Source organism: Euprymna scolopes, chromosome 16 (genome assembly GCF_053919585.1).
Source record: "Euprymna scolopes isolate OS-2025 chromosome 16, ASM5391958v1, whole genome shotgun sequence".
NCBI classification, from domain to species: Eukaryota; Metazoa; Mollusca; class Cephalopoda; order Sepiida; family Sepiolidae; genus Euprymna; species Euprymna scolopes.
Genome location: NC_136497.1, coordinates 51,280,752 through 51,305,325, shown reverse-complemented (window position 1 = coordinate 51,305,325; position 24,574 = coordinate 51,280,752). Strand labels below are relative to the sequence as shown.

General features: G+C 32.6%; 1 protein-coding gene across 1 annotated transcript; it reads right to left on the bottom strand.

Moving 5' to 3' along the window:
- Window positions 1-1,750: 1,750 nt before the first annotated feature.
- LOC145295949 (uncharacterized) lies at window positions 1,751-22,986 on the bottom strand. Its single transcript, XM_080141839.1, has 2 exons — window positions 20,799-22,986; window positions 1,751-2,964 (listed from the first exon to the last, which is right to left on the bottom strand). Exons 1-2 carry the CDS (start codon window positions 21,469-21,471, stop codon window positions 2,207-2,209), a joined length of 1,431 nt encoding a protein of 476 aa, XP_079997965.1. The 5' UTR covers window positions 21,472-22,986; the 3' UTR covers window positions 1,751-2,206.
- Between the last annotated feature and the right edge of the window lie 1,588 nt (window positions 22,987-24,574).

Sequence of the window (24,574 nt, the reverse complement as noted above, 5' to 3'; positions counted from 1 at the left end):
ATGAGAGAAGAATTAAAGAAAGAGCTAAAAATATGGAAGACATGGGTGTGATAAAAAATGGTAAGCAAATCTACAGACTGGGTGAATGCGATTTATGTAGCAGGAAGAAAAATGGTGCGTTACAAATATGCTAAGATCCAAAACCACTGAACAAATGCATCACAAGAGCACACCAACAAACTTCAATCCTGGAACAAACCTCCCATAAACTGTTTGGTGCTTAACATTTTATAAAACTAGTTACAAAACATGGATACTCAGCCATATATCTTGATGAAGAATCAAGCCTGCTCACATGTTTTAATACTCTGTTTGGTAGGTACAGATATCTAAGATGTCTGTTTGGTTTTAAGATGTCACAGGACATATACCAACAAAAAAATGGACCAAATACTAGAAGGTTGTGATCGAGCCATTGGAATATCTGATGATATCTGCATATACAGCAAAACAATTGAAGAGCATGACAGAAGAATGAGAAAGACAATGGATGCAGCCCAAAAGTATGGTCTTGTTTTTAATAAAGAGAAATGCAAAATAAGACAAAAACGGATCAAATTCTATAGTCTTATTTGGGACGAAAATGGTTCGCACCCAGACCCAGAAAACTATGACAAAATTAAAGTAAAACCTACACTCGCCAACCGAGAAGAACTCCAAGAATTCTTAGGTATGATCCAATACCTAAGGCCTTACATACCAGAACTCAGTTATAAAATGGCTCCACTGAGGTCATTACTCAAGGAAGACACTGAATATAAATGGAACAAAATATATGGTAAATCTTATGAAAACTTGAAAGACCATATTCATGAGAATCTCTGCCTAACATACTTCAAACCAAACACAAAAACAATTCAAGTAAATTAAAGCATGTTATGATTAGGTTCAATGTCAATCAACAACAAAATTGTTACATTCACCAGCAAAAGATTGACTAATATCAAATCATGATATGCAAATATCGAAAAAGAGCTACTTGCAGTGGTATTTGGTTGTGAAAAATTTCATACAAATGTATGTAGAAAAGAATTCCAAATAGAATCAGATAACAAACCACTATAAAATCTTAGTTTTAAATAAATCATTTAAATTTTTTATCTGCTATGAATCATCTCTAACTATTTTATTTCTATATTGTTTGGTGTTTAATGAAATGGCTGGAATAATGAATTAATTTTAAATAACAAATAGTTCAGTTACTTTCTCTGCGATTTGGTTTACTGATTGTTTTTATTGGTCTGTTTTTTTTTTTTTAATATAGCAATTTTCTATGTACAATGCCAATACAACCCCTCCCTCGCCTGCTTTGATGTGCCCCCTTCCCACACCAAGAAAAAAACATTTTTTTAAATCAGTTCTTATCCGGAATTCCTTATATTAAAAAACAAAAATAAAAAAATCTTTAAGATGTATGTACCCATGATGAAACAAAAATATCATATTCCAAAAATCATATAAATTAATCAAGTAGTTCTATTTTTAACTAAGAAAATCAAATTTTATGAGTATCAAGAGATGTGATCGTCTCACCCATGACTTTGAAAAATATCTCAAGAGACAATAATTTTTTTTGTTTTTACATAGAGATCATCACTTATCAAGACAAAGAGGCCACTCGAGGATAAGGATTAAAGAGCGTGCAGTAGAAATTGGACAATATAGTAATCGTTAGTAATGGAAATTCGGTAAATTTATTAACAAGTGAAACGGCTCATCAAGAACCTGTTTACGTTAGACTTGAAGACAACCATATTGTAGTCAGCTGGAAAGCAGGAAAACGGAAGACAATTCCACAACAATTATTTTCTTTATAAAAATAAAACTACTTAATCAATTTATGTGACTTGGAATATGATATTTTCGTTTTGTCACACATATGTACATCCTACAGATTTTTTTATTTTTGTTTTTTAACATAGAGGAAATTCTGGACAGAATCAATATTTCAATGTTAAAGTTTCCAAATATCAAGAGATACTGAAACAAGATTTATCTGCCCTTGCTATGATCAGGGCATTATAGGATGTAATTTCAAGATGGACACTACCAATCACAATACACTCAGTACTGTGAATGTTTGTGTGACGTATAAATTAATTATTGGTTTCCATTTCATTTTGGGTCCATTCAAATCAAGAAGCACTTAAACTGAAAATAAAAATATATATATTATATATATATATTCTTTCTCTTTGTTTTGTTATTAGAAAAATGAATTTGTTTGTCCACATAATTCTAATTCTATTTTCTTCATTTTCATCTCATAGTACCTGGTTTGCATGAGGATACGTTTCTTGTCCGCCAGGAGCACCTCGTACTGAAGCTGTAAGAGATCCGCCTGTGTTATTCCACTGGCAGAAGAAGCAGCAGCAGTATTAGTAGGGCCTCGATTTGAAGATTTTGTATTATGAGATATGCCCAAACCAGGCCCAACTGTAATGTCCTGGCCGAGATGAGACAGCGAAAGACCCCCAGTAGCAAAAAGGTGTGATCGACCAACAGTAGAGTTTGTTGAAAGTGATGCCAAAGATTCTGGTATGGAATTGTTCAGATTAAACGATGAGGAAACGTCATTTGATTTATCAGAATTAACGTGCGTTGTCGGTGCATACGATCGTGCAGATGTCACAGACGAAACGCTTGACAGTGGGTGCAATTTGGATGATGAAACTTGTGAGGGTGCTTGAAGATGAGTTGACCAGCGTGGTGCTTGTAGAGAGTTGTAAACTGCAGATTTCTCTTCAAGTGTGGCCGCCAGGTTTGTGTTGTATTTGTGTGAAGAAAAACCATAGCTACTAACAGTGTTTCTAGAAGGTGGGGATCTTTCACAGTCTATGGAAGGTGCTACTAATTCCAGTTGGGTTCTGTCTGTTAAATTGGGTTCTGCTGGTTCATTCTGTACAGTGGTTATTATAAGGTCATCATTCTTTAACATGGGATCTGGGATTTCTTCTTTTATAACTGAAAAATTTAAACAAAAAATTAGTATGTCTTTAAGGCATACAAAGGACAAAAATTAATACATTTTTGCAAAAAAAAATTAAATGAAATAAAATTGTAATAACAAAGAATATACAATGATAAAATGCAAATTAAATTAAAAATACATGGAAAAATAAATAAGATAAAAATAATATTAAATACTAACAAGCCCTACATTTAAAGTTTAAAGAATAATAATAGATTTTCAAACAAAATAAAATTAATTTCAATTCCTTTTCAGTTTCTACGAACCTGCTCACAATAGCCCCCATATGCACATTTGAACTTAAGTCAAACACATATCTGAGGAAGAGAAATTTTCCCGAAATATCATACAATATGGAACTTCCAGATGACCATAATGACACAAGTAAGAACACAATGCAAATATTAAAAAAAAAAAAAAACAGGCTCGACAGAAACATTTCCAAGTTCAACAAGATACACCTGAAGAAGATCGGAGGTTATATAAACCGAAACGTTGTGAAAATGACACTCAAGATGAGAACAATAGTCCGATGAATCCAAATAATACAAAGAGAAAAGTTCTCTTACCTTGTAGAAAGGGATTCAGATGCAATTCAATATTTTGTGGAGCCTGTAGTAAGCATGGATTGCACAAGAAGTGCAGTGGAATTATTGGTGGGCTGAGAAAAGATAGTCATTTTATATGCAAGAAGTGTAAAATAATGTACGTGGATGAGAACTCAGATGTGGAAACAGTATATCTGGATGGCAAAACTATTGAGGTTGTCTAGAAATTTTGTTAATTTGGTGATACAATTGTAGTACAGAGTAGATCAGATGCTAGTGTGATTGCTAGAGTTAAGAGTGGATAGAGTAAGTTCAGGGAATTTCTATTATTACTAACTAGCAAAGTGTTTCTACTGCTGACCTGTGATGGTTGAGGATATATGTTGCATGGAGAGAAATGATATGATAATGATACAACAGATGTATGAGTTTTAAAGACGTGCTTAGTTCTGATGACTTCAGAGGAAGATTAAATCTCAGCAGTATAGGGGAATGTGTGCAAAAGAGTAGACTTTGATTGTCTTTACTCTTTGAAAGAATGCATGAGAGTTCTTGTGTTAGTAGATGCAGAACAGTTGAAGTAGCAGGTTCAGTTCACAGGGGAAGGCAAAGGAAAATATAAGAGGAAGTAATACAGATGGACTCGAGAGAAAGCGATAAATGAAGACCTGAGTAGAGATAGGTTGGTTTGGGTGTCAATTTCTAAAAGCCATCCAATACATGCTAGAATAATTGAGATCGCTTCAGTTCTAGTAATGGGCGGATTTCAATATTTTTCCAGATTGCAATACAGTTACTAATTCTGATTCTTTATAAATCTCTAGATATTTTAACTATAGAGTTATTTAAAATCATTGTTGAGCAAGAGTTATCACCCTTGGAGACTTTGGCGTTTACATAGGGTGCATTTTTGACAAAAGAGTTTGTAATTTTGTTTTCTTCACATGGTGTAAAATTCAAAATAAAACAGTTTTGTTTTCCCTGTCTAAAATAGAAATAATTTCACGAACTTCCTATATTTGTAAAAGATAACAAGCCGCGCGTGCGTGGTCCCCCTCTGGTGCTGCATGTAAGATGACACTACAAAAAATTGTGAAGAAATGATGAATTTTCGCCAAGATTCAGAAAAATTTAATAAATGGGGCAAAAATTATGGGGTAAAAAGTGTCATTTTTTTTCAATTTTGGGGCATTTGTGACCACTTGAGTTCCTGGGAATGCCGAATCCCAGTGAAAATGGACCAACAGTGCAGTTTCATGCCTAAAAACATGTATATTTGAATTCAGCACCATACAGATATCAAGTTTTTGAGTAATATGAAAAAAAGCTCAAAAAAGGCATGTTTTTTTAGCCCTAAAAGTCCAAGAGGGATACGAACCAGAATTTGGCCAGGGTCACCGATACTGAATTTATATTAAGAACAATGGCCTCCACATTTTGGCCAAGTTTCAGGAAAATCTAATGGATGGATGAAACGCTATGGGGGCAAAAACTGTCATTTTGGGCCATTTTTGACCTCTTTTGAGCCCCTGGAGACGCAACAGGAATTTTCGCAAAAAAAAATTTTTTTTTTACTGTGCACATCTATTTAATAAAATGCAATTTGTGGCAAAATTTTAGGAGAAACTAATGGATGGTTATCTGGCAATCGTCCAGACTAACGGACGCACAGTATTGTCTCATGCAATGAAACTAACACATTTTATTTCAAAATATTTCATGCATGGTAACATACACTATCAGCATATGTGGGAAGTTATCTGGATTTCTCATGTCGACAAAGGACACCGACTATCACGTAGCAAGATACTGCATTTTCACAAAAACTAGATGATCTGAACAAATTTTCTTACATCTACATAAAAGCCAATTTGTCACCGTGTGTGTCGGTGAGATTATTTCCTTTGGGCTCAGAAATGGTTTGGGTCAATTTTTTAAAATTTCACATAAATGTACTTTATGTGTCTGGGAGTGTTCTTAGATAAATTTTGTATCAAAATGCCTCCGATAAATATTGAAAATCCATAATCGAAAAAATCTGATTAAAGAAGGAATAGTCCAATTTTGTCTAAAGTTAACGCCCTTATACAGCCTAACATCCATGACTGGGTAGAAGTCTTAAGTAATTCTATATTGTATTTTGAGAGTCACCCACACTGAGAATTGAACCTTCAACCTCCAGAAGAGTGTAACTTATAACTGAATTTTACCAAGTATTTAGTACATGACAATAGCGATAATTTCTAGCATAAATTTTAAGCCTATTTTGTTTTAGATGTACAATCTTACTACTGATCATTTTACTATTTATTACTACATATTAATACTATATATACAAGGTACCTTCAATAAATTTCCAGACTTTTTTTTTGTACAGGCATTTAATTGGTCGTAGACTCTTGAAAATTCAGTATGTTATTGCTATACATATTATGAGATGAATGACCGATTTTTATCATTTCAGATTCAAATGAACAGCTACAGCAGGAATTGGAATACACCCTACTAAAGCTTGATTGTCAAAGCAAGTGAATTTAAAAAATGCAATCTGGAGGCGAGGACACTTTAGAAGAATGATATACAATAAAATTCAGTTTTAAACTTGTAAAAAATGCCACAGAAACATATGGAATGCTTTTCGACCATCTTGCATGAATCAAACATCATTTTTTGAGTGGCATAAGAGATTCAAGGAAGGCAGGGAGTCTGTGAGAGATGATGAGAGAAGTAAGGAAGTCATAATACCAGAGTTGATTGGCCAAATAAAGAATTTCATGGATAAGGACCATCGTGTGTCTATAGAGACAATAAGTGCACAGTTTGATGTCAGTGTGGGAACTGTACACACAATTATTCACGAGGATCTGAAGATGTGTAAGATTTGTGCAAATGCACCAGTTCACAATTATCCTTGTCACAGACTATTTGATCAAGATGGACATCAAAACAATTCTTCACCCTCCCTATAGCCAAGACCTTGTTCCCTGTGATTTTTGGTTATTCCTTAAGCTTAAGGAAAAACCTTAAAGGTTGTTATTAAACAATTGAGGAAATGAAATATGCTGTGATGAGGATCATTGACACACTCACACAAGAGGACTTCCATGGGGCCTTCCAGAAGTTGTTAAAATGGTATAAGTGCATTGCAGCCAGAGGAGATTACTTCAAAGGAGACTAGAGTTTCATGTGTGTGCTATCAATAAAAGTGCCCATACGAAAAAAGCCTGGAAACTTATAGAAAACACCTCATATATTTTTGTGAAGAAGGTTGGCGGTTACTTTGACCATAACATTGTGCAAATAACACTCAAGATGAGAACAGTAGTCCAAAGAATACAAATAATCAATCTTAATCTAAAAAATTCAGAAACAGTAATTTCTATCAGATATTTCTTATGATTCCATCCTTAATCTTTTAGGGTTTGCAGACCAGATAGAGTTTCAAGACAGTCACGGCATAAGATGCCTACACCCTTTCCTGGCACTTGTTGACTAGACACTCTAAGCATATGGCACTTGAAAATATACAACTATCTAGACAAGAAGACATCTGATACATATCCACTTGAATTCCTTTCAACTAAAGGACAAATTCACAGTTGTAAGTTCTGGTCATATGCGCTTAACTGCTTAGGGTTAGTGTCACAGTTTCATTTTTCATTTTTTTTGAAAATACAACGATGCCAACTCTTAAAAAGTTTGACTCTCTAATAGTAATTAACAATTCTCCTAAACATGATGCAAACTTAATCATGTCTCTTTTTCACTTACTGAACATGTGAAGTGGTCCCAACTAGTCGCATCAACTTTACTTTCCCGACAAAATTGCTTCTAAAAGTCCCTTTTCATTAATGTTTATCAGTTGAAGAATATTCTGTAATTCTGAAAAAAACAGACAGGTTCATTTGCTTATTTTAAAACTGGTAAACACTAATCAGAAGGAACTTTTTCAAGTCATTCATTGTGAAGCAGAATGATCAGCTGACAAAGAAAGTAAACAAAGACACACAAAATTTGATTTTAAGCAAATGAAAATGGGATGAATAAAAACAAAACAAATATACAACAAATAGGCCAAAAACAAATTACTCTTCTACCTACCTGAATAAGTTTATTTGTGTTTTAACTTATTTTAAAGAGTTTTTTTTTTGTTCAAAACAAAACTACTGCTGAATTTTAAACAGAAACACATTCAATAAATGTCACCAATCATACAAAAACGTAATATTCAATCAAACTATATATTTTTATTATCAGTATTTTGTTTGATTTGCAATTTTTGAATGATTATGAAGGTTCCACACACAAGGTTTATGAGCGGCTATCGCTTTTTTTCTTTCCTTCTAACTTAACAGAGTGGATATTAATTTTGTTTTAAACTAAAAACATTTAAATTTAAGTAAATTAAAACACAAATAAACTTATTCAGGTAGGTAGAAAAATAACTCATCTTGCCTTTGATAACATTTTGTTAGATATAAATGTTGGTAACAAATGCCCAAATTGTCTATTACTCAAGTCACAAGTTCAGTTTTATAAGTGGGAAAACCTCAATTTTGTAAAAGGAGAGACTTTGAATTGGAAACAAAAAATAAAATTGTCTCAGTCTAGAAAAATGTCCTCTGAGGATACACTAAATACTACACTTTGAGGAGGTGCTTTATATAGATCAGCCCCCATGACTGCCAATATTGGCTCAGTAAAATTTGGTAATGAATTACAACAGCTAAAAGGAAACCACACCAACTCTGAACTTCAGATAATAAAAAACGCTAATTGCTTTATTTTCATTCTTGCCTATTTTTTTTTTATTTTTTTTTTATTTATCAACATTTTTTTTTTTTTTTACACGGTGGTCACCACTTATCAAGGCCCGGAAGCCACTCAGGGATAAGGGTTATTGCAAGTACAGTACGTAAGTGTGGAGATTTAATGAAGTGTTTATTTAAGAGGGCGGTTCATTAGAAATTTGTTAACGTTGGACTTGAAGACATCCAAGTTGTAGTCAGGTGGGAAGCAGGCAGACGGAACAGAGTTCCACAGGCATGCAGTTCTAAGAAAGAAGCTTTGTTCATGGAATCCACGTTCTGATTTAGGCACAGATAAAGAGTGGGGGAAATTTTTCACAGTGGATTCAGCTAGACGGGTGTTTTTCGTGAAAGATTGGCGAGGGGGGACCAGAGATTGGAGTTCAGACGAGCACCTGCCATGGAAATAACTTATCCAAATTTTTTTTTAAAGTTGTTGGTTACATTGAAGTTCTTTAATAATATTCTATATTGGATACACTATTATTATGATGTTTAATTTGTAATTTATTTTAACTTCACTTTTAATAAATATTGTTCGATTTTATTATCTAATTCTTACAAAAACAAAAAATACTCTCCTTTAAAATTAAACTGTTATTGTTCACTTTTAGTATGTTAATTGCCTTGTACTGATACTCATTTAAGCATAATGCATGTAATAGTGTGTAATTTATTTGTTCAAAAAATATCTTGATCTGTGAAAAAAGATGGTGCTTAATGCCCCATCCGTATATTTCTGAAGAAAGAGTTGAAAATCCCATACTGTGATGTAAATAATGAGAAACATGATTATATTAATTACGTTTGACCTATTTTTATTATTGATAAAGTTATCTAAAACTAGAAATTTGTAATAACAAGTCAATATTTATTGATAATAATACTTGAGTACACAGGTGTTTAATGTCCTGTGAAAAATTTGTTTGAAGGAAAAAGGTAGAATCTGAACCATTCAAAGGATATGAGGTTACCATGAAAAAGCAGATGCATGTCAATCAAGAAACAAAGCATTTTAAAATCAACAAGAAGTCATTGCTCAGGATAACATCTGGAGAAATCCATATCAATAAACATGTTGGGAAGCAACAGTGCTGGGCTGGGAACGCACTTCTGTGATGATCTCTTCTCGTCAAGTTTTCCCAAACCCACATAGGATCAATGGGAAAGAAAGACTTTCCCAAAATGCTTATGGCCTACATATATGAATCCTTCAAATGAGAGATCGTCAAAGCAGGATTCAGTTGCACAATCATCTGTCCTTTTTTTTTTTCTTTTTTTTTTTCACCATGAAAAGTCAGCCTTGTGTCACTGCTCAAACAGAGCCCTCCACACCTTCTTTCACACCAGCTTCTCCAGTGCTTGCATAGCCCTCCACTTCAGCTCAAGTCCGTCTCAATGATATTCATCCTCAGACATACCTGTTTCCTTGCTGACTTCAACATCTTCGTATGACTCATTGGAAGACTTCTTCCTCAAAAAACTGACTACCCAATTTCAATCTGCAACAAGATGGAGATCATCCACAATACAATGATTCCGATATAGGAAGAGCCTTACAACAGATAAAAGTATCAACAAACACATGGTGATATTTGCCGCTAGTAGGTTGCTATAGCATCCAGAGGATGTGGTAGATGGAAAAGAAAGAAGGCAAGGGAAAAGTACACCAGGACAGAGAACATCATCACCACCATGATCAAAAATTCCACTGTCAACATCTAGAGATACTGACACTGAGTAATGTTGCAGAGGTGGTAGAAGGGATGGTATCATGGGCAACATTTAAAAGACATTATTTTTCATAAATGAAAATTGTTTGAATGTTGCATTTTTTGTTTTGAATTTCTCAATATCTTAGACTGTGTTAAAATTACAGAAATATATCAATCTATTTAAGTTCAAAACCCTTCAGTGACTTTTTCGACATCCTGTACAACTAATTGCTACTACTACTGATTAAAACAACTTTGACACAGGCAATCGACTGGGTCCGTCAGCATAAAATACCATAAAACAATCTTGTAATAAACAAGAAAACGAATTTACTCAAAAGTTTTGAGGTTATTTTTGGCAAATATCTTTTTAAATCCATCCCTAAAGATATTTACTAAAGAAAACTCCCAATTTTTATTAAATATTCTCTTACACAGGCGATCTACTGAGTCTGTTAGCGTAAAAAATGCTGTTATTAAAATAAACAATAAAACGACTTTAATCACAATCACGATTATTTTCCCCAAATTCTTAAAGACAGACTTTTTTTCAATCCAGTGTTCCACTTTTTTATTTTTTCATCTTTGTAAAAAGAAAAAAAAAACAAAAAAAAAAAAACAAGTTTATTTCTTTTTTATTGAAATAAAACATAAAACGAATTTAATCAGTCACAACTTTCAGCTGAGAGTTTTTTGTTTTTTTTGGCAATTTTTTAAAATTTTGTAACACAATAACAATGTAAAACTAGAAAATCTTTGTAAAAAGTAGAAGAAATCCTTATTATTATCGACTGTTACTTGATTTTGTTTGTTTGTTTTTTAAATTAGACTTGAAACTGTCAAAAGTTGCTTTGACTAAGTAAACCCTTAACGACTGAGAATTACTTTTTTCCAATACAATGTGCCCAATAATTGTCTCAGTCTTTCAGGATTTAATTAAATGTACATAAAATCATGTTTAATTTTTAGGCATGCATAATTAGTAAAAATCAAGGCACAACTAATCAAAAAAATAAACTTGTTTATTTTTTTACAAAGATTTTTACAAAAAAAAAAAAAAAAAATTTTTTTTAATGGCACACAGAATTGGAAAAAAATAATTGTTTCAGCTTTTAAGAAGTTCATTATGTAAATAAATACTTATGTAGCTATTTACTATCTCCCTTAAGAGAGAATATTTAAAAAAAATAATATATTTTTGTAAATATTTTTTATATGAATCTAAAAATATATTTGCCAAAAAAATAACCTCTCGACTGAAACTTGTGAGTAAATTCATTTTATTGTTTGTTTTAATAATACCACAACAGATTTTTACAATATTTTGCGCTGATAAACGCAGTAGTTCATTTGTGTCGAAGTTGCTTTAATAGAAAATCCACAGCAAGAGCAAATAATCTTACATTATTTAGTCATACATTTTTAGAAAAGCGTCTTATGTACGACCAAAATCTGGCATAACTAAATGTCCAATTCGGCTACCGGTGATTCAAGCAACTTTACACGTTTCTATATGACAAACAGCAGGAGCAGTCACTTGTACATTGATCGGGCATAATTTTGGTCGTATAGCTTTAGTATAACCCACATGATAACAAAAAAAAAAAAAATCGGAAGAGTAGTCGCAATTGCTTTATGATATTTCTGTCAGCTTTGATTTTTTTTCATACAATTGTTTGTATAGCTCACTTGCTATAAGTATGTATTTTGACACTATTACAAATGCTTATATATCTGCAGGATATTATGGTTTTTTCTTAAAATGAAAACGGCATTTTCATGTGAAAAAAAAAAAATTAACGTCTATTTTATTAATAAAAAAGTGTAAACACGCTTTATTAGTTTGTTTCAATACAGTCAAGGTTTCAAGATTGAGGAAAATTATTAAAAAAAAGAAATGCGTGTTTTTTATTATTTATAAAAATAATTTATATAATTCGAGGAAAGATCAACTTTCATAAAAAGAAAAAATTAGAAAGGCGGCCATAAATGTAATCATACTTGTAGTAGCTAAATATCTGTAAAAATCTTTTATTATGGGCAGTTTGATTGTTCAACAGATCTTGCTTGCTAAGACTTCAGACCATGACGTTGTTTTTCAGTGCAAGGGCATGAATCTATATTTACAACGGCCATGCTAATGCCATGGGTTTACCCTAATAAAGCGTTTTAAGCAACTAATGGGAAATCGTTAGCATTATAAGGCCGATCTTGCAAGTTTTAATTATTGCAGAGTTATTTGCCCTTTTTTTCAAGCTAGCGATGCAGCAGTCCTTTTTTGTTTAGTCATGAAATTTTATTTTTTAGTTAAAACTAAAACTACTGGATCAAGAAGGATGTAGTTTGCTTGAAGCATTGTGTCTAGTGTGAAAGGAATTGTGTTTGAAGGCTATATCAATGCAGTTCGTAGTAAACACGAGTTAGTATATGAAAGAATAATGACAATATTAGAAAAAATTTTTAATTTTATTGGATCAATTTACGTAATTTTTGGAATATAATATCTTCGTTCCGTGATGCACATTATACCGATTTTCTGTATTTTTGTTATTTATTTAAGTTTAATTCTGGAAAAAATACTCTTATGCAGTGAAGTTACAGCGCTATTTGTTTTATATAGTATTCTATCTTTTTTTTATTACACTAGTTTAGGTGCCCGGCGTTGCCCGGGTGTTTGGAGGTGTGTGTTGAGTTAAAAGTGGTAGTAGGCAGGCAGGCTCAAACCCGTACCGTGAAGGAGGAAAAGAATGTGAAAAAAAAATAAATAAATAAAAAAAGTGACATCTTTGCTGTTGCGACCATCACCAAACTGGAAGTGACGAATGTTTAAATTAAAGCTAGTCAATTGAAAAGAGGGGATGACTTTCGAAAATATCGGCCAAAAAAGCGACCCCTCCCTGTAGAAAAGTGCCAAGTTGAGGGTGAAGGAATTAATGTTTTTAATCAATTTTTTCAATATTTGTCATCCGAAGGGTTTGAGCTTCAAAACGATACTGATCTTGTGAAAATCTGTCGCCTCTGTCAAAAGTTTTAGGCAGACATACAAACATACATTTAAACAGACAGGTGAGATTTATATTATAAACTAGCGAGGGGTACCCGGCGTTGCCCGGATGTTTGGAGGTGTGTGTGTGTTGGGGGGGGGTAGATCAAAACAACCCTGTTTAAAAAAGAAAAAAAAAAAAAACGTTGGCTGGGTGTTTGGAGGTGCAAAAGAAAAAAAAAAGTTTTAGTAGAAAGGTAGGCTTGAACCCCGAACCTTTGACGCGGAGGTGGAAAGGAAATGGAAAACAAAAACCTGCGACCTAACCATCTCGACCACGGGAATAGGTGAAGTGATAAGTGTGTTAAGTTGACGTTTATAAAGTGAAATTAACAGGTGCGAGAACGTTAAGTCGCGTGATATTTGACTAGTTTTGCGCTGGAAGCCAGTTTCTGTTTTCCCCGCTACACGGCGATCAAAACATATCTCAAAAATAGCTTGTAAAAGTCGGGTAAATTGAAGATAGCTGCGACCCGAGTTCCTTAGTTGTAGATATTATTATTTAGACAGCATATAAAAAGTTTTAAGAAGGAGCGAGCCAACCGAGAATCACGGCGAAAAAAGCCTTTTGTAGACATACAGAAAAAGCGAACACACATACATACACACATTTTCGCTTTTATATATATAGATTGTTAGGTGAAAGTACAGAATAGTTACAAAACACCCGCCCTTCCCCATGAGTTTCTAAATAATAATGTTATTATTTCAGCACGATAATTGGTGTAACAAATAGTTTACTTTTGTTGTGATTCAGCCTGCATCAGAAATAGTTCGTCTTGAAATAGATTTCCGAAATCAAAACACTGAACTGGAAATGGAAAATAAGTCAAAATATTTTTAATTCTTTCCAACAATTTCTTCAAAATCTTGAAATTATTTTTTGCAGCACATTTTTTTTTAATTATTTTATTCAAAATAAATTTTTTCTTGTTAAATATATCAATTTAAGTTTAATGTGCTGTGTTATTGTTTTATTTACTTTTCAACATAAAGCTATTTATGCGCCTATGTTACCATGCTGAAATAAAGTTATTCTAAACTCATTCCTATTATGGGGAGAGGAGGGTGTTTTGTAACTATTCTGTATTTTCACCCAACAATTTAATAAATGATATCGTAAGACTTGAATTTAACTTGAAAATGCCATTTCAAATATTGCACGGTAGCATAAGTGCAAAAAAGATATCTTTTGAACCGAATAAACGTTTTAAAGTAAGTAAAATCACTTAAAAGCTTTTCCAGATAGGTATAGGAGTAACTTATTTTGCCTTTGATAACATTTGTTATATCTTTGTTTTTTTACCACCTTTACATACCAATGTGTAATGTAAAACAAACCCCATTTTTCAGTTTGTATTTTATTTATTTTGTTTCATTTTTCAGTGATGGTTCTGTGTTTTTGCTACTTTTCACGTAGGCAAGTAAAATATTGGTCACACCTACCAACTTCTCTGTATAAGTACCAAAAATGGAAACATGCACATTGGTTTGGTAGATCATGCCGATAGATTGTTTACCTGCTACCTACTTTGTAGTCTTTGATATTCGAAGTGATTTTGAAGTTCTTAAAGTGTTGATTCGAAAGTAATTTAGAGCTAGAATTAAATGGCAATAGTCCAAAATAGGGTCCAATTTTTTGTAAAAACAACAAGGGAGGTAACAATTCCTATTTAATTTAAGGACACAATGTAAAAATCATTAATTTATTATGCACATACAAATTACCAGGAAAGGAAAATATCTGTTTACGTGCTTAAGAAAGAAACTTGGGACCATAGACTAAAAGGTTGTCCTTTTTTGGCGGACGTGTACAATTCGCATCCCCCTTATTTATTTTTTTTCTTTTCATTTTTTTTTTTTAATTTTTCAGCAGATTATTATCGATTGGACACTAATCTATCAGATTATCAAAAACAAAAAGCGGCTGACATACACAAGCCGAACCCCCATTGCCAAATAGGCACTGGCCACAGTGTTGAATGCGCCAGGCTGTGTTATTTCTTCATGTTCCTAGCCATCCATCTTGTTTCTAAATGGATTTTGCCATACTGTTTTTTTGTTTTTTTTTAAAGAATTTTTGATAACTGCATAATGCATTTCTTTAATTAGAGAAAATTAAGGCAGAAAAAAAAAATGTAAAGATTTGTAGTGGGTACGCTCAGTTTCTAATATAAACCCATTTTGGAACCACTCAACGTTTTTAGGCCAAATTTTGTGAATTTAACTGTTTTTTTTAAGCATTTTGGCATTTTTATTTTCAGAATTTTGCTTGAAAGTGGCGCCTTTCCAATTGATTTTTTTGTATTAAAGCACTTATGTTACCATGCTGAAAAATAAAGTTATTGTTTAACAAATGGTCCCTTTTTAAATGTCATCTTGTCATGACAAACACTATATTGCATCATTGATGCAAATATTGGAAATACATGAAAGAAATGTATTTAAGTTATTATATTGGTAGAGAGGCTAGTTGATATCAGTTGATAAATTGGGAAATAAATAAATAATAATAACAAACAAATGAACGCACTAGTGTTCGAGGCGTACACACCCCTCCCTCCCTCCCTCCCTCCCTCTGAAAATGCAATGCGCGAGAGAGCCCACTATCAGCGAAGCTGATGAAAGGGAGAGAAAGAAAAAGTGAAAGTCGACGCGGACAAGTAGAGAAAGCAGTTTTTGAACTGAACTTTTTTGTAACGGTGCAAAATGATAGCGTTTGTATAAAAATATTGAGAGGCAAGAAAACAAAAGAAGAAAAAGAAAAAGAGACTGTGGAGAGCAGTGAACGTTGTCAAATGGACTGGTTGTTTTGTTTACGTTTGAGCGAATAATGAATAAAAAAAATAAAATAAAATAACAAAAATTCGCTATGAGCCGGTGATGCTTAGGAATGCCCAAAGCGCAACATAAACAGATTTCCCTAAAATAAACAGGAGTTGAATTCTTTAGGCCAAGAATGGACATCATGAAAAGTTCACGGCGAAAATATTAAAGATGAATAAGAAGAGAGTTGCAACGAACAAAAATATCGTCATGTCGACGGACGTCCCCATCCAAGAAGTAACCAAACAGGAAAAATCTCACGAATGATGAACTTTGCGGAGACATTATGAAACACGAAAGTCCAATTGGATAAAGTTAAGTGACTATTATGATTTCCCCATCCCGATATCCCTGCTCCTTGTCCTTGGCTGAACTGTCATACCATAATGGAAATGGTATATACATTTTCTCTTATATTATTTTTTTTTTGTTTGTCACCTTGTTTTCTTTTCCTTCTTTTATGATGTTTCCTTTTTATCATCCGACCTCACCCCAACCTATTGCGGTGTGATATTAAATTTAAGGATGCTGAATAAAATTTGTGTTTTAAGATTTTAGCATTGTGTCATTCTTGCTTTGAGTTTGAATCGTTCGGAACAAAATGTGCTAATGAGAACCTCAGACAACGTGTCAAATAGGTCACAAATCGTGGACGACACTTTACTTGTCATTATTTTATTTTTATTTTTATATTGTGTTACGGACAACGTAGGGTGAAGCGCTAACCTAGAGTCATAAGATTCTTACCAGGGGACATCCACCCCGACTCAGCTTCATACCGGTCCGTAACAAAGTAAAAATAAAACAAACACGCGCATGAAAAAAGGTGTGCATCAATTAATTAATGAGGCTTTTTATTTGCTAAGAAAAAATAGCATGGTAACATAAGCATACAAGGACCTAAATCTTTTTGATTTCATTTTTTTGTTTGTTATATACAAGAAAAAACAATAAAAAAAAAAAATTGCTCGGCAGAAGGTGAGTTGAAACCTTGTGAGAAATTCTACAATTATAAGCAGGCCCCTCATTGGCTGATTGGCTGCCCATTGTTTTCATTTAGATTAACAAGATTAGCCTTTGAATGACTTTTCTTTTTTTTAGGCAGTTATTTTAAAGCCTAAGTGATTAGACTAAGTTATTATTATATGTCTCCCAGAGACTTTTTAAGGTTGGAATTATTGATCTGTCATTAATGAACATTCCTTATGAACTTCTGTGATATCGATTCTGGTCGAGAATTCAATCTTCCATCAGAAGGCATCAGAATGGCTGTAATTAATCCGATCTTTGAACAGAGCTGTTAACACCTCGAAAGGTAATAGTCCTTTATCTTCAGCAGGAACTGGAATTCGAATTCAGCACTGTTCAAAGATCGGATTAATTACAGCCATTTGAAGGGGCCTTCTGATGAAAGATTCAATTCTCGATTTCATAAGTACCAATAAAGTGATTTTTAATATCGTATTCAGCTAAATCCATAACAAGCGACACTTGAACGAATGGTTTATTTGGGTTGGTATTATTGTACACATAGATTCGAAAAAGTTGTCAAAAAACAGTTAGAAACTTGCTCACTATATGTTACTGTGAAATAGGCTGACATATATTCGGTGGGTTTTTAACAGTATTTTGTAGAGTTTTTTTAGTTTTTACTCCTTTTCCCAAACTTACCATGTTCAACAGAGAGTCCAACGTCATTTTAAATTTTCCAATACACTGTATGTTTTTCGAGCACTGAATAAACGTGTTACGTTAAATAAAAACACTAAAAAATTATCAAGTAGAAAAGTAACCTATCTTGCCTTTGATAACATTTATTTGTTATATATTTGTTTTTTTGACAACTTTTTCGAATCTATGTGTATTAGAGTCTGTCAAATGATTGTGAAAAATGGAGCGCATGTCCCCCGTGACGTCAGACTTGTGTAACCTATACGAACTATGGAAAAGCAGAAGCGACTTAATGATTTTTTAAAACCTTTCTTTATCTTCTTCAAACTGCAATTAATAATTAACCTTTGTTATAATTGTTAGGTTTTAAGATTTACACAGTTTAACGATTAATAATAGTATAAACATTTGTATATTAAATATGAAATACGGTTTTACTAAATATGTACGAGTGTTAATTACCAGCTTCCATACTTTTGTTTGGTAAAATGAAACAAACAAAATATGAGAGAGGTCTACAAAATGCTTAATATTTTTGCAATATTTTCAAATCGGTTTTAATCTGGCGATAAAATAGCTGACAAGAGCCGTGTTTATATTAAAACTTAATATTTAAAATAAAATTTAAACACAATTAATTAAAAATCTATGTTGTAACAGGACATTTTGAAATAATGGAATTTTAATCATTTTCATCTTTTAAAAATTAATTAATTTTTAGGAAGTTTCTTTTTCTTGGCAATTCAACTGATTATAGTATATATTAATTAGAAAAAACGCTATTTAAGAAAAAAAAACATACTATTAAATTTATAACAATTTTTTAATTGCAATTTCAAAGTAAGTTTTTGTTCAATATGTGTACGTAAATTTTTTTAAATCAAATATTTTTTACTTATTTGAACTCTTACGCTTCATAATAAATAGAAATTTCGATAGATTTAAATATATTTTGTTCAAATTTCGAAAAAATAAATGTGTGGGGGGGCACGCATTAAAAATAATTATTTCCATTCATATATTTTGCGAAGACTACCTTTTATATGTTATTTCATTCTAAAATGGATAAGTATCGAAAATTCCACGAAAATCTGACCATTAGTTGATTTTTACTAGATTTATTAAACACGGGTGTTTTCACGTTCGGAATTCCTACTACATGGGAACGTTATTTTAAAGCGCCAATTATGTAAACACGATTTTCGTCTCGCAATTTCATTATTTTCGTACGATGAAAAAAATTATTTTTTTAATTATAACTAGTTTGTTTTTCTCTTCTTTTAAATGGTACAAAAGTTATATTGATAACTTATGATAAAGTTACATCGTGTTACATACGTGGGGGGGGGGTTAATTCTGTGGTAAATTTTGGAGATGCGGGTGCCGATTGTGTAATACAAAATTGACGCTACACCGTAATCACGTGATTAAAATTTTAGCAGACGAAAACTTGGGAGTTAAAAGAGCGGGTGTTTGTTTTTTGTTTTTTTTTTGGGGGGGGGGGGTCCCGTCTGCGCAAGGAATTTTTTTTTTTTTTTTTTTTAATAGATGTAGGTGTCATTTCTATTTCTCGCTCTTTATTTTTTGGGGAATGGGGGGGGGAATTCATATCTACCTTTTTTTTTTTTATCATTTTGGTAAGGGGGGGGGGTAGCACCCCTAAACATTAAATTACAAATGAGAGAAAAAAAAGGTAGATATGACTCCACCTACCTCACAAAAATTAGGAAAATTGAAAACAAAACCGGGTTTCGGAAACGAGACCCGGTTGATTTGTTTTACTTGTAAACAACAACATTAATAGCGACCAGTGAATTTAGAGGTAAAATATCGGAAAATGAATTACTTGCTGACGACAAAACAGACCCGACCTCTAAAAATCAACTTTTTAATTACAAGTCTTTTGATTTGGTTGACCAGGACACAAATACCGTTCTATTAATTCCGAATTGAAAGTAAAACTAATGGTAACACCCATGTATGTACACGTTACACGTACCAGTTTCGTTTTAGCAAATTTTTTTTTTTTTTTTTTTTTTTTTGAAACAACAATTTTTTTTATTTTTCATAATCTGGTAGATTAGTGTCCAATCTACAATAATCCGCTGAAAAAAATTGCAAAACACACACACACATATATATATATATATATATATATATATATATATATATATAAGGATGTGCGGGTGCGCATTGTAAACGTCCACACTGTGCACACTCCACCGTTTGTTTGTTTTTTTAGAGGGGGGTGGGCGTTCTAAACCAAAGAAAAACAATTTGACTGTGCCAATATTGTAGTATTGTTAACACAAATTACAATTTTGAATCACCATGCAGAGAGTGATCCGTGCTGAAATAATAACGTTATTATTTAAAAAGCCATTCTTAACATGGGGAGGGTGTTTTGTACCTGTACTTTAACCTTACAATTGAATTAAAAAACATATAAAACTTTAATTAATCGTGGAAATATGATTTTTAAAAAATAGCGTGGATCACTCTCTGCATTAGCACCAAATTACCTAAAAATACTTAAAATATAAATATTCGCAAATTCATTTTTAAAGCAGTTGGCGCAAGTACACGAAAGGCCACCTAACTTTATAACCTCGTTTTGATCTCGGAAAAGTTACGTCGGTATCCGGTGTAACATCAACTAACATAGCCTCCTCTTTTTTGACCCGTGCGGTTTTTCGATCACTCCCCCTTAAAAATAAGCTAAGTAACAAGTACACACACCTCATTTATTTTTTAGAAACAAAACAAGTTCTTTTTTTTTTAAATTAGTTACTTTTATTGATATTAAAAGTCGAACAGAAATAAACTAGAAAAAAAAAAAAAGTTAAAAAAAAAATTTCGTGCATTTATTACTATAGATAACAAACTGAAAAAGTAGTGAAGAAACAAATATACAACCAATGCAAGTAAAAAAAAAAGGGGGGGGGGGTTATGTGCCACTGGCCAACTAGTATCACATGACCTAACTTTTCGAGATCAAGACGTGGCTAGAAATTTGACCTCTTCTCTTTCGTAAATTTGCATCCTCAGTCCATAACGATTTTATTTTTCTGAATAAAAAAAAAAGTGATTTCAATGGTTTAAAATGAATTAGACACAAATTACAAAACCATATGGTACGATAAAGTACAACTTTAATTTAACCACCTTTCGTTGGTAAACATTTATTCTTTACCACGCTGAAAAGATATAACTTACCAATGGTTAGATGATCATCGAGTTCAACATCGTTAACAATAGTCTCGTTATTATTGTTATTATTGTTACTATTGGGGAAACTGTTATTAAAGTTTATAGAACGTTTATCCTCTGTGCTATGATGATCAACTATGATACTGCTAGAATTTGCATGTATCAAATCGTTTTCGGATGTCGTTTGGCAGACGGAAGCACCATTATTATTGTTGCGGTGGTTATCTTCGATTATCGTCGAAGAAGAAGAAGCAGAGGCAACGGGGTCGATATCAATCACCAGGGGTTTATCGACCTCCCTCATCCTTTTGAGGTTCAGGTTATTCGACGGCCCTGAACTCGGAGAGGGATGAGGGGGAGGTACTACTCCTGCTCCATGACCCTCCAGATGACTCAACCGCAGTTTACGCTCGGCGAAAATACGCCGAGCCTTTCTCTGCATATTTCTCCATTTTTCTTTAACTTCGCTAACCCGTCGCCTGTTCACACCGACAGTGTTGATGGCGTCGGTGATTCGCTCCCAGATTCGCTGCTTTTTTTGGTTCGTAATGGAATTGGTTAGTTTCGAATTTAGGATCAGCATATGCTTCTTGTACTCCTCCGTTAGGATGGCAACCTCCTTTTCGGAGAAATTTCGTTTTTTCGATCGCCTTTTCAACATAAATCTGTAGTCAGTCATATTTGAACAACATTGAGACGGCAGTCGAAATGCATGACGGGATACCGGCGGGTAAGCCCGTCTTTATTACCGCGTGTTTACTTTTACCGCTGTTTCCAAAAAAATGGTATCAGCCGCCTCGATTAGAAAATATTTCTACCTGACCAATTTCCCTATTATACACAACTTCTACAGTTGAGGCGTATGACATATGCAAACATTTGCTGGGACTTTGACTTGTTTGTATTACCGTCAAATTGTGTAAATTAACCATTACTAATCGGGTAAACTCGACAATTTCTACCGTTTTTAGCAGTGAAATGTTCAGCTAGGATTATCTCCCTTTAATTATTAAGAAACAACTGCAGTAAAAATTTCTACAAAATAAAAATCACAAGGAAAAATATTTTCATTTATCAAAACGTAATCAGGAAAAAAAAACTATAATGTTGCCTACAAAATATTTGGCTATTTTTTGTGTGATAGATTGGATTACAATGATGAGATTCACAAATCTCATCATTGTAATCCAATCTACCACACACACACACACACACACAAAGGAATCTGGATTTACCGATGTGCAATTAAAAATATAACAAAAGTAGGGAAATTATAACGAAACTTTTTTTAATGTTCAAAATGGGGTTTTGTATTTTTTTATATATGGATCCCAAAAGCTTTTTTCCAAGAACCGCAGTTTTGTGAAACGCTCTCCCTGCTGACTGTTTTCCTCATATTATAAGGTTAGTCTTTTTAAGACTAAGGTCAATAGGCATCTGTTTTTTCGATAGTCATTTTTTGTACTTGATAAGTGTTTATATCAAGTGGCTTCATGCTTTATCTGGAGCAATTACCATAATAAAAATATATATATATTGTTAGAACTGCGTTAATCACACACCTCTCAAATAACATTCGACTTTTTTAGTAGATTACATGTGTATGCTTGGAAAAACTTACCAGAAAGAAGAAAAAGTATTATTTCGGAATTTAGGTTGCAAAACAGCTTTGTATATAAATTTATCGTAAAATGGCTTTCCATTTCCTGGCCATTATAGCATTTTAGAGCAGTTAACCAAATTCAAATTTTTTTAACTATGATAGATAAATCCTGTGTGTGTACGTTTTCGTGGGGAACTACTTTTTTAAGCAATTACATGTGGTCTTACAACTTCGCCACTTGGATTTAGGGTTAGTTGTTACAAAAGAGGTGAAGAATGACATATGAGGGAGAGGAGTCACTCGACATTTCTAAAATGTTTCTTTTTTTTTTTTTGTTAATTTTTCTTTTTGTCCAATTTTTAATGACGTTAACATGAAATCATCTAAAAAAGGGAAAGTGTATAATTTTCCAGGTTTGTCCAGAATCCCCCCTCCACCTATTAAAACACAAAATTAAAGAAAAATCTGTGTGATGTATGTACATGTGCCGGAAAGAAAATATTGTACACCAAAAAATCATGTTAATTAATCAAATGACTTGAGGCCCTGCCTGGAGCGATTCCCATAAAAAATAAGGAATCAAAAACAAACAAAAGATACAATACATAACTTTTACCAAACGCAAAAAATTTAATTTTCTATCCACTTGGATAATTTAAAACTGATTGTAAGATTTATTTCTGAATATGTTATTGTCACTTTTATTTGGCCAAATATGAGCAAATGAAAAAAAAAAAGATTTTGTTTAGAGATGATCTCTAATTTTAAACTTAAAACATAGTTTAAAAAAAAAAAAAAAAGAAGCTTACTGTATCTCAGTCCAGGGATTGCTAATCGAACTTAGGGTTAGTGATAAGGTAAGCCATTTAACTGTATTGTAAGGAATGAAACACAGACAAGTGTATATATGAATGAAGGTATAGGATATGGTAAATAGTAATTAAAAGTTGGTACAACATATAACGGCAAATGTGAAGGGTAGTATGTATGTAGGTAAAAATACATATATATGCCATATATATGAAATAATGGGGGTCATTAAAGAAGAACGAATAATAAAAGAAGGAAGGAAAAGAGAGAGAAGATAGAAGAGAAGGTGGAGAAAGAAGGGGAAAAGATAGAAACAGTAAATAGGGGATACGGAAATACATATTTAAATAGATAAAAATAAAACAATCTGAAATTGAAAAAATAGGATTAGAAAAATATTCGACAAAGTGTTCCAAAAAAGTTAAAGAGTAAAATAAAATAATATAAAATAAAATAAAAATAAAATGATACAAGTTCCAGGGAAGTCTTTAGTTTAAGGTTCCGGAAACTGTTTACAAATCCAACAGGGTAAAAATTTGTGAAGCATCAAGCCTCGTATATCCAGAAAGTATTTGTACAGTATATCAAAATCCTTGGAATGCTGGTATAATCCTGTGAATTGATGTGAAAATAGAAAGATCCAGATAGGAATTCTCAAAACAAGAAGGTAATTAGTGGAATTCCAAAAATTTATTGGTTTCAACCCTGACAAGGTAAAGATTTATATTGGCATATAAAGTTTGGTGTATCAGAGAAGAGGCATATATCAGACCACTTCAAAAAGAAGAGGGTCAGTGAAATAATTCCAAAAGCCGGCAAAGTTACATTCTTGTTAAATAAAATCCGAGACGGAAAATCCGTAATCAGAACGAAAGTTGAGCACATTCAAAATATAAAAATCTAGATTTCAGATTCGATATTAGAGAAAAAAACGTTTAAAAAATTGAATTTGAAATCCAAGAGAAATTTCAAAAACAATCAAAAAAAAAAAAAAAAAAACAAGAGTGGAATTAGAGATAGGAAAATCATATATATATAAACTGGAAATGAGTGATGAATAATCCAGCTTTTAAATTTAAAGGTTGATTAAATAATGTTTATTTTTATTTGTATCTATTTATCTAATCATATATGTATTTTTCTATCCCCTATTTACTATTTCTATCTCCTCCCCTTCTTTCTCCACTTTCTCTTCTATCTTCCCTATTTCTACACATATACTACCCTTCTGATTTGCCCTTGTATGTTGTACCTACTTTTAATTACTATTTACTATATTATCCTATTGCTTCGTTCTCGTTTCATATCTAAATGTCATGAAGCCAGTTTTATTCTATACTAGCATTTTGCATAATTCTGTCCCTTCTCC